The following is an 11,755-nucleotide window of genomic DNA, read 5'->3' as shown; positions in this document are numbered from 1 at the left end:
TTCCAGACCTGTCTGTAAGACCGTGGTCACGACGCTGGCTTCGCCGGCGCGCGGGCTGGCCGTCGAACGCCGGGCAAGATGGCGGCCTCCAGACCTCTCAAAAATCCTCCCGTGCACGTCCGAGGGGCTGGAGGGAAAGGACTCCACCCCTGTCACACGGGCCTCTTTTACTACCTGTTAGTGTCCTCAATCGAGCACCGGTGAAAATTCACGTGTGATAGAAAAGGATTTTGATTTACTTGAAGACACGGTCAATAAGTATTAACTTTATTTTCGTACAAAACTGGCGACGGACTAACAGTACGAACGCCATGACTGCGTGTCCACCACTGACTCCAACGACGCAGAACAGCGCCCTCGTACCGAGTACGGCCGTTGCCGAAAATAACACTTTTATGGGCCTAAAACATTTTGTAATGATAAAAACAAATATAATGAGAAGGATAAACATAATATCAGAATATGTTACAAGCTCACAAACGTACCGCGCGCCTTGATAACAGTTGGTTATCAACTCTCGCAATGTATTTATGATAAACTATAGATACTGATTGATCGGTAAAGTAAACAAACATATGACAAAAACTTGAATAATCCGCTCTTTTTTTAACGCAACATAAGACAAGAAATGGTTCACTTATAATTTTTCGCCATCAAGCGTATAAATGTAATGAAAATCTCGTTAAATTTCTACATCGTCTGCAGAAGCCTCTATAGGCAAAATACATAATTTCGACGCTGGTCTTTTGAAAACTCCTTTAGCCGTTTTTATAACAGCTGCTCTGACCGTCATCGCTGATGAATGGATTTATGCTCTTCAGCCTGCTTTTCTTTGAAATCTCCCCTCCTTCTCGTAGAGCACCTAATTCCTCTAAGAAGGCAGAGTGTTGTTCTTTTTTTATAATGCACTTTCTAGCATGCTCCAACTCTTCTGACGACAACGGTCCTGAAAGTTTCTGTTCGGATTCTTTTTTGCACGCTCGAGCGAATCGAATACACCATGCCACAACTCGCACGAGCTTGTTGAACGTTAAAAATTTAGCGAATGGATCGATGCCGTTTTGTATCGGCATCGCGATAGGCACTGGCTTGATAACCTCGTATATCTCGCTCTCGTCAACTTTTGGTATTTCTGATTGAGTCTTGATCATGTCATCATCTTGCAGTTATCGAGGTCCGTTCCACCACAGCTCAGAACCTTTCAATTCGTTCGGAGGAACACCTCGAGATACTAAATCTGCAGGGTTCTCCTTCGTTCCGACGTGATTTCACTCGTTAATCGAAGTCATTTCTTGAATCTCGCCTATTCGATGAGCAACGAACACGGGCAATTTCTTGTTCCGCGCTTGGATCCAATGTAAAACTATCGATGAATCTGTCCAATAATACGTGGAAATGATCACCACCTCCAATGCCTTTTTCACATTACTCATTAGGTGAGTGAGCAACTGTGCTCTGCACAACTTCAATATCGGGATTGATATCGTTTTTAAAGGCGCAACGCGCGATTTCGAGCATAATAAGTGTACCTGGAGAAACTCGATAGAAAGACTACTACGCATGTAGACGCAAGCTCCATAAGCGCGTTCACTCGCGTCGCAGAATCCATGAAGCTCTAGTCGTACATCTGGTCCAGTTACGGTAATCTTTCGTGGAATGGTGAGACCGTTCAGAGCTTGTATTTTCATCACGTAATCCGACCACTCAGTGTGAATATCTGATGGCAGAGATTCGTCGCAATCGATTTGGAGTTTTCAAAGTTTCTGAATTAGAATTTTTGCGATCAATATTGCGGGTCCCAGCAACCCGAGGAGATCAAATATCTATGCGATACCGGATAAGATCGATCTCTTCGTGTGTGAGCTCGTCCTCAATAATTCTATCGAGATTGCGTATTGCAACACGTCCTTCGTAGGATTCCATTTGACTCCTAGAGTTTTCGACGTGCCATCTTTGTTCAATTCTAGAATGGCACATGTAGTAGACGATCCTGTTGCATCTTCCAGTAGGTCCCTATTATTTGAAGCCCACTGTCGAAGCATAAGCCCTCCCTTTTAGAGCAAGGCTGTTGTTTGATTACGAATTATCAACGCATCCTCTTTAGAGTTCGCGCCTGTTATTAAATCGTCGACATAAAAATCCCTGCACGTCACCAACGCTCCTATGGGAAATTCTTTCTCCTCCAAATTGGCTAATTACTGAATGACCTTGGTTGCTAAGAACGAAGCTGGTGCCGTTTCATAAGTCAGTGTCAACAACTCGTAAGTTTTGATATCATCAGTTATTTGGTCACGCCAAACAATTCGTTGAAGAGGCACTTGTGTCTCGTCCACCAGTATTTGCCGATACCTTTTTGCAATGTCAGCGGTCAAAGCGTATTCAAAGCTTCGAAATCGGAGTAGAATTGAAAACAAATCCTCTTGAAGAACGAAACCGACGAACATGGAGTCGTTGAGCGAGATGCCGCTCGTTGTCTTACTAGACGCGTCGAATACGACTCTCAACCTTGTTGTCGTAGTGGTCTCCTTTATTACGCAGTGATGCGGCAAGTAAAAATGTGGCCGTATATCCCATGATGGACTATCGTTGCCCAACTCTCTCATGTGACCCAATTTCAAGTACTCATGTATGAAATCGCTATATTCTTTTTTGAGCTGAGGTCTTCGCTCCAATTTGCGCTCTAACATCGTGAATCGCTGCAGAGCTGTGTTTCTTGATTCTGGTAGATTTTGGAGTTGCTTGTTCTCGTTGGTAGCGTTACGATGAATCGACCTTCCGAGTTGCGCTTTTATGTCTGGGCAAAATGTCCCTCGCAGAAACGTTCCTCCGGAGTTCGAATATTTTGGCGCTCGCTATGCTCGATTTGCCAGAATCGTGAGAGGTTAGCGCTGAGCTCATCATTGACTGCCAAATGGCATGCTGTACCTTTTCTCGGAGGCATCTTCATGGCAAACTTTCCGGAGACAATCCAGCCGAGCACCGTTTTCTGCCATATCGGTTGATCCTCTGCAAGTTTGATTTTTCTATTGCACAATAATTCGAAGTATATTTCCGCGCCAATAAGCAAATCTACAGCTGACGGCTGATTAAATTCAGGATCTGCCAATGTAATGCCATCCGGGATTTGCAATTCCTCGACATCGAGTTGGCTGGCCGGGAGAAACTGCGTAATCTTTTCAATTACGAGACAGTCGAGCCTGGCTTGGTATCCTTTAACCCTTGATTGTATAGTTATTTTTGCTAACTTGCGAGTCTGCATCGATAATTCTTCCAGGCCAGAGATTGGAATGTGCATACCAAATTGTTTGAGTCCGAGTTTTTCTACGCAATTCGTCGTAATGAAACGGGATTGCGACCCACAATCCAATAAGGCTCGACAAGGTCTTGGATTACCCTTGGAGTCTACAACATTGACGACTGTTGTTGCGAGAAGCACCTGCCCTTTTCGACGAACTGCTGCAAGACTCACACTCGCCGTTGGTGCCTTTTTAGAATGCGTACCTGCCGTAGTCGCTGGTGTGGATTCGAGTTGTTTTTTTCATAGTTTGCGCACTTTCGACACGTTCCCGATCCGCACCGTTTCGCCTGATGAGATGCAGATTTCAAACAATTTAGGCACAGCTTACGCGTTTTCGCCTCCTTTATCCACTGCTCCACTTTAAGTTGCACAAATTCGTTGCACCTATATATCGGGTGGTGTTTTTCACAGAATGCGCACATTACGTTTGTTGTGGCTACGTGCACCTTTGTACTCTTGCCTTGATCAGATTTTCCTTGCTTTGTAGGGTTTGATGGACCCTTTTGTGTGCGTGAGGACGCTTCCAACGCACGACAACGTTGAGCTAAAAAATCTGTTAACTCAGTAAACTTTGGTATTTCACCCTTTTTTATTGAAGTTTCCCACTCTTTACTCGTGAGTGGATCTAATCGGCTAGTAACGAGATAAATCATAACATAATCCCACTGATCGGTAGGACGCTTCAGGGCTTTGAGGGCTCGCATATGTTTCAATACAGTGTCCAGCATGTGTCACAGAGCCACGTGATTTTCTCGGATTAAAACTGGCTGCTCGAATAAAGCTCTGTGATGCTTCTCAATTATTAGACTATCGTCATCGTATCTTTCTTTGAGCATTTTCTAAGCTTCAGGATAATTTTCATCTGATGCTTCAAGAGAGCTGACAACATCGTGTGCCTCGCCTCTCAAGACAGAGAGAAGATATTGCATCTTTTGAACACTTGGAAGCGTGGGATTTTGGTCAATCATGCTTAGAAAAATATTGCGAAACGGAATCCATTCTTCGCATTTTTCAGGAAACGTTGGCATGGTAACTCGAGGTAGTTTTAAATGATCATTTACCGTGCTACTGCCCTGTGCAGATGTTGTTCCTGCTTCTGAATTCTGCGAGTTCGAATGATTTTGCGAATCTTGAATTACCTGCATTTCCTCCCTTTTTCACTCGATTAATGTTTCTAAATTGACTGGTACTGAAAAATAACGTGCTTTGAACATATCTCTCTCTTCTTGATGAGCTGTGTCAAATTCTTCGGCGTTTTCGATCGCATTAATACCAGATTGTGCCTCATTAAAACCTTCCCAACGACCGACAAATTTTTGTAATCGTTGCCGTAACTCGATAAGTGGCGTTTCTTGCACGTTCAACTCGGTTAAATATTTACGAAATCTCTTACATGTTCCTTTGATTGTCGTGCGATTCGTTTTCAATTTTTTAAGCAGTGCAACTTCTTCGGCCATGTTGCTTGTGAAACATAAAACGCTTACACTATTATTGTTGATTTTTTGTTGAAATCAAGAGACTCGGTCGAATCTCGCGCCAAGTACAGGCAACCGGCTGTACAGGGCGCAGCGCGCCGAGACTCTTTACTCGAGTCAACTCCTTATACCTGTGTTTGGAACTGTGTGTCGGGCGTGGAAGTCCAGGGTGTCCAGGCGTTCCGCTCCGTAGTTTCTTTTATCTAGATGTCGGGCGTGGAAGTCCAGGGTGTTTAAGTGTTACGCTTCGCAGTTTCTTGTATTTAGGTGTTAGATGTGGAAGTGCAGAGTGTTCAAGTGTCCCTCTGCATAGTTTTCTGTGTTTAGGTTTCCCATTCTGAATCGATCGGCACCAAGATGTATACAATTGCTGTACGAGATCAAGGCATATTGAAAAAACGGGAGAGGGAGAGGGAGATGGAGTGGGAGAGGGAGATGGAGAATGAGATGGAGATGGAGAGGGAGAGTGAGAGGGAGAGTGGGAGAGAGAGAGAGAGAGAGAGAGCAGTTTATTCGACCCTGGAGTGAAACTCCCTAAGAGTCGTAGGCAGAAAATTACATAGGCATATTATGAGATAGGACAAGTAGTTTACAAAAATACACATATATCAATATAATATTAACAGGATTATACTAATTAAAATACCCTTATTTAATTTAATTTACTACATTCAAATACAATTCGAAGTTGTTAATTTATGTTACTTCGCAATCCTCTTGTACCTTCAAGTAAAAGTAACAACGCTTTCGAAAATCTGCTACAGTAGTAGCAGACGTTATATCCGGAGGTAACGAGTTCCAGAATTGTATGCCGGAAATTATGAAAGATTTTTGAAATGCGACTGTACGGGCAGCAGGGACATGAAGTGTATCTGTGCGAAGAGGATTACGACGCGAAATCATGTTATCACGAAGTCTAAGTTGATCCGCAAAAAGTCCTGATTGGCCCAAATGTAGCGCTTTATAGAAGGCGCATCCTAACAGCTGTAATCGTCTGTTTCGTGGGTTAAGCCAGCCACAATTACGTCTGTGATGTGATATGCTCAAATGTCTGGGCACCCTCAATAGAAACCGAACGCAGTTGTTTAGCGATACTAATAGCGCGCGTTCATGTTCACAAGACAGATTCGTAAGTGCTGTTGAACAATAATCGTAAAACGGAAAGACTAGAGCAGTGATAAGGCGACGTTTGGTGGAAACACTCAAATTGTTATCGTTAATGCGGATCCTATAGAGTGCGCCAGATGCTTTTTTCTTTATATGATTCACATGTAATGACCACGATAAAGTGTTATCCCCCAAAAAACACTTACGTGTAAAAAACTACGCCAAGTACAGGATTGCTGTTCCTCTAACAAAAAGTATTGATATCATATTTTTGAGGCCAAGTACATAAGTCACTACATGTTTTCCTATTATATGATCTAGCACTGGCCCATTATTTTAATTATATTTTCAATATTTCCTATAACGTTTTCGCTACTTTTTTATGTTACTACTGCTTCCCGTATTTAATTATGATTTAATGGTGATTTAATAATTAATAAAACTTTATGTGATTCCTTATCGAGTACTACTTGGCGGGTCCGTGCTAGGAATTCCAAAGTACTTACTTTGAACGTGCTCATAGTATTCTAATGCTGTATATTTGTTATTAAGCTTTTAACGTGATTATTTTTGACGAGTTATTGTTAATATGATTTCTATAGAAAATTGGTACTGGTTTTGTACCAAATTTATATCAAGAAATGCACGGACCCGCCAAGTAGTACTATATACATAGGATATATGAAAAAAGTTTTAAACACTGAAATCTGTTAAACAAATATAAAATATAAATGCATTGCAATGTCACTAATCAGATAAATATATTGCGTTGTCAAAAATGTTAAAAGCCATATAAATGTAATTTATAAATTAATTTTTCTTAGAAACACAAAAATATATATAAATTTGAAAAGAAAGTATATTCTTAAATGTAGAATAAAATTCATTTAGAAAGAAGTTGAGTCATTTAGGAATCTTCGTAACCTTTCTACCGTGATAATCATAGACGTGACACCAAAAGATTTCCATGAGGAAAGAAGATTTCCTCCTCATTTGCACGCTTACAATCAATTACATATTTAGTTCAAATCAAAAATCAAAGTAAATTTTTCTTTAAAATATATATTTTTCATATAATTTGTTTTTATGAAATCTGTGGTTGAATGTTTAATAGATAAAAATAAAATGAATGTTTGAATTTTGTATGAAAATTTTTATGCACGGCCCCGCCAAGTAGTACTCGATAAGGAATCACCTTAAGTTTTATTAATTATTAAATCACCATTAAATCGTAATTAAATACGGGAAGCAGTAGTAACATAAAAAAGTAGCGAAAACGTTATAGGAAATATTGAAAATATAATTAAAATGATGGGCCAGTGCTAGATCATATAATAGGAAAACATGTAGTGACTTATGTACTTGGCCTCAATAATATGATATCAATACTTTTTGTTAGAGGAATTCACAGCAATCCTGTACTTGGCGTAGTTTTTTACACGTAAGTGTTTTTTGGGTGATATTCCTTGCGATAGACGTATCTGACTCGTACACCGCCACTCGCGTGCCTCGACGGAGCAGTGGGTAACTTAGAACAGTGTCGTATACTGTCGATAAGATCGTATTTATGCGTAGAACTCGTCACCCCAGCGGTCGGTACGTCACCCTCTCGATGTCTCAATACATCGCGTGCCGTTCGACTAACTCGCTTCTGATTCGCACGTTACAAAATGGCGGCAACTCGCGTTACAATAATCACGAATGCCTGAAAACTCTCGATTGACTCGCGAGACGAATGTTCATCCCCGAATATTTGCTGATGCAACTCGTTGTCAAAGCTCGACACACTGATCACGATACACGCACGAGCAATTGCTGACGCATCTCTATGTCGATGCTCGATGTACCGGTCACGCACACGCTGTATTATCTCGGCGTCACAACTAGGGAGACGCTAGCGAGAACAATGTGTCTTTTTGTTTCGGTTAATCCGGCTCGAAGGACCAATATGTTAGTGTCCTCAATCGAGGACCGGTGAAAATTCACGTGTTGATAGAAAAGGATTTTGATTTACTTGAAGACACGGTCAATAAGTATTAACTTTATTTTCGTACAAAACTGGCGACGGACTAACAGTACGAACGCCACGACTGCGTGTCCACCACTGACTCCAACGACGCAGAACAGCGCCCTCGTACCGAGTACGGCCGTTGCCGAAAATAACACTTTTATGGGCCTAAAACATCTCGTAATGATAAAAACAAATAAAATGAGAAGGATAAACATAATATCAGAACATGTTATAAGCTCACAAACACTACCCGTGTGACGGGACTGCACCGTAGCTGCATACTCGTGGTGTTGGTGGCGGGTTGGCGGGCATCATCCACACAGATCTCGATCAGCTGTTCCTCCTGTTCATGCCATCCCTGCCTTCCGCTCGGCAACATAGCCACTTTCTCGATCCGTCCCGGGTGCTGTTGCCCTCGTAGAAGGTCCGCGATGATGGACCTCGGTGACAATCCTTGAGCCAGTGCCCTAGGGGAATGGTGGCAAGAAGGGAGGGGTGGAGGGAAGGGATCTTATCTTAAATACAATAGGCCTAAAACAATAGAATAATACGATAAATAATAATAAATACAAGACGTAATGCTCAAGACGGAGTGCTGTGTATTCCTCTAATAAAAATATTGATATCAAATTACTGAGGCCAAGTACATAAGTCACTACATGTTTGTCTATTATATTATCTAGCACTGGCCCATCATTTTATTTGTATTTTCAAATTTCCTATAAGCTTTTCACTACTCTTTCATATTACTACTGCTTCCCGGAGTTGATTATGATTTAATACAATTAGAAAATACAATTAGAATGGTGGACCAGTGCTAGATAATATAATAGGCAAACATGTAGTGACTTACATACTTGGCCTCCATAATCTGATATCAATACTTTTTATTAGAGGAATACACAGCACTCCTGTACTTGGCGTAGTTTTTTACACGTTTACACGTTTACACGTAAGTCTTTTTTGGGGGATAGATATTCCCTGAAATGCCTATGGATGGGTAATAGAGATTTAACACGTGAGGAAGTTTAAATAGATATACAAGGAGAGTTCTGGATCAAGATTCCTGCACCGACATATTACCGACCTCAGGGTTCGCGTTCGTGCTAAGTTAGCGATGTTGGCGCCCCCTCTGGATGGTAAGTTAGGGTGTTTGGGCCCCGTCTGAAAGATTTCTGCTTACCGACGCGTCGTGAAGCCCCGTTTTGGAAAATTTCTGCTTACCGACGCCTCCGGAATTTTGAATATTCCTGCTTACCGGCACCCCTCGCGGGTGATTCAGTGAGATGGAGAGAAAGAGGGTGCGCGCGCACGAGTCGACGTCGCTGACCCCCTTCTTCGGCTGACGTCATCGGAGGGGGACCCTGGTTTTACGTCAGGTTTCAGGCGTTTTACGGCAGATTTGATTGAGTACATCAAATCGTGATTGAGTACATTCTAGATTCTTCTATTGCAACCCCACCTCAGTCTCATCCATGACACATTGACCTCGCACATGGAAGCGGTGGATTTGTAAAGGAGGTGATCGGCAACCCTTTGTACGTTACCGAATTTTGTACTTCCGATCCCCTGGCAGCTGCCCCCTCTCTTTCCTTTACACTCCCCCGCAGACTAGCGTGTGGAGTCGGTGGAGATGAGGAATGACCCTTTGTACATATGTCACCGAAGAGTTTCGATAACATTTCATCATCATCGTAATAACCTCCCCCCCCCGCCCCTTGTTCCACCTCCGCCTTCTTCACCTCTATCGTTCCGCTACGATACAGTGGCCTTGGAGAGACGGTAAAAATCAAAGGAGGTGTCAAATTACCCTTCGTATGTTACTAAAAAGATTGTTTACAATAATTTTTGCTCAAGACGGAGTGCTGTGTATTCCTCTAATAAAAATATTGATATCAAATTACTGAGGCCAAGTACATAAGTCACTACATGTTTGTCTATTATATTATCTAGCACTGGCCCATCATTTTATTTGTATTTTCAAATTTCCTATAAGCTTTTCACTACTCTTTCATATTACTACTGCTTCCCGGAGTTGATTATGATTTAATACAATTAGAAAATACAATTAGAATGGTGGACCAGTGCTAGATAATATAATAGGCAAACATGTAGTGACTTACATACTTGGCCTCCATAATCTGATATCAATACTTTTTATTAGAGGAATACACAGCACTCCTGTACTTGGCGTAGTTTTTTACACGTTTACACGTTTACACGTAAGTCTTTTTTGGGGGATAGATATTCCCTGAAATGCCTATGGATGGGTAATAGAGATTTAACACGTGAGGAAGTTTAAATAGATATACAAGGAGAGTTCTGGATCAAGATTCCTGCACCGACATATTACCGACCTCAGGGTTCGCGTTCGTGCTAAGTTAGCGATGTTGGCGCCCCCTCTGGATGGTAAGTTAGGGTGTTTGGGCCCCGTCTGAAAGATTTCTGCTTACCGACGCGTCGTGAAGCCCCGTTTTGGAAAATTTCTGCTTACCGACGCCTCCGGAATTTTGAATATTCCTGCTTACCGGCACCCCTCGCGGGTGATTCAGTGAGATGGAGAGAAAGAGGGTGCGCGCGCACGAGTCGACGTCGCTGACCCCCTTCTTCGGCTGACGTCATCGGAGGGGGACCCTGGTTTTACGTCAGGTTTCAGGCGTTTTACGGCAGATTTGATTGAGTACATCAAATCGTGATTGAGTACATTCTAGATTCTTCTATTGCAACCCCACCTCAGTCTCATCCATGACACATTGACCTCGCACATGGAAGCGGTGGATTTGTAAAGGAGGTGATCGGCAACCCTTTGTACGTTACCGAATTTTGTACTTCCGATCCCCTGGCAGCTGCCCCCTCTCTTTCCTTTACACTCCCCCGCAGACTAGCGTGTGGAGTCGGTGGAGATGAGGAATGACCCTTTGTACATATGTCACCGAAGAGTTTCGATAACATTTCATCATCATCGTAATAACCTCCCCCCCCCGCCCCTTGTTCCACCTCCGCCTTCTTCACCTCTATCGTTCCGCTACGATACAGTGGCCTTGGAGAGACGGTAAAAATCAAAGGAGGTGTCAAATTACCCTTCGTATGTTACTAAAAAGATTGTTTACAATAATTTTATGTGCACTATTTATTCGAGAGGAATTGCGCATCGAGACGGCGGATCTTTGATGTCAAAGAATTTAGCAAACCTGTGTATAATGCCGAAATGTAGATCCATGAATTGTTTACTTAATTAAAATTCCTTCACACTCTTAAGAAGAAGAAGAGTGCCCTCTATATAAGGAAGAGCTTGTTGCTCTTTCATTAGTTTACTGTCGCAATTCATTGAGGTTGGAGAAAGAACGTGAACTGAAAGTAAGAATAAATTTGAGAAGAACATTTAATCCAGCCTGTGCGAAAATCGACTTCTCAAAAATTAACAAAGTGGCGCGTCTGGAGGGTTTCCTGCCAACGAAAAAATGATCACAACTGGAGAGTGAAAAAGAAGACAAGATTACCAGCATAAGGACAATTCAAACGAAATTTGGAGTAAGACACATCGTTGACGTGGAAAACAGCTTCTCAGTATTCCTGCCAGGAAGGATCTCAAGGGTTTTAACGGACGATGAGGATTTCTTTCAACGGATGGTTTTGGATATCGCTGAAAATCGGCTTTGTATGCGTTACCTCGGTGGGAAGTTCAACCTCATCGAATTTCGATATTTGTAAACGTTCATACTTATGATTTAAATAAATAAATTGCCAAGTAAGTGACAAAAAAAATACAACCGCTTATTTCTTTCACACACACTTTATTCTTAATAAAAAAATATACATTTCATCATCCAAGTCCTTAACGATTTAACATTTTCGATCGCACAA

At 42.0% G+C, this 11,755-nt stretch overlaps 1 protein-coding gene across 1 annotated transcript; it reads right to left on the bottom strand.

The window, feature by feature from the left end:
- Positions 1-1,268: 1,268 nt before the first annotated feature.
- Positions 1,269-4,026, bottom strand: LOC107268298. Its single transcript, XM_015740936.1, has 6 exons — positions 3,627-4,026; positions 2,926-3,513; positions 2,208-2,794; positions 1,835-2,030; positions 1,530-1,717; positions 1,269-1,463 (listed from the first exon to the last, which is right to left on the bottom strand). Exons 1-6 carry the CDS (start codon positions 4,024-4,026, stop codon positions 1,269-1,271), a joined length of 2,154 nt encoding a protein of 717 aa, XP_015596422.1.
- Between the last annotated feature and the right edge of the window lie 7,729 nt (positions 4,027-11,755).

This window comes from Cephus cinctus, unplaced genomic scaffold (genome assembly GCF_000341935.2).
Source record: "Cephus cinctus unplaced genomic scaffold, Ccin1 Ccin1_scaffold0511, whole genome shotgun sequence".
NCBI lineage: Eukaryota > Metazoa > Arthropoda > Insecta > Hymenoptera > Cephidae > Cephus > Cephus cinctus.
The sequence above is the reverse complement of the archived record's forward strand: the minus strand, read 5'-3'. Positions and strand labels throughout refer to the sequence as shown.

Excerpts from the sequence above, each read along its gene's own strand:
- LOC107268298 (XM_015740936.1), bottom strand. The coding sequence starts at position 4,026 with ATGCTGGACACTGTATTGAAACATATGCGAGCCCTCAAAGCCCTGAAG. Across the intron at positions 3,514-3,626 it reads GATAAAGGAGGCGAAAACGC|CGACTACGGCAGGTACGCAT; the intron begins GTAAGCTGTGCC and ends AATCCACACCAG. Across the intron at positions 2,795-2,925 it reads GAAGATGCCTCCGAGAAAAG|ACATAAAAGCGCAACTCGGA; the intron begins GTACAGCATGCC and ends CATTTTGCCCAG.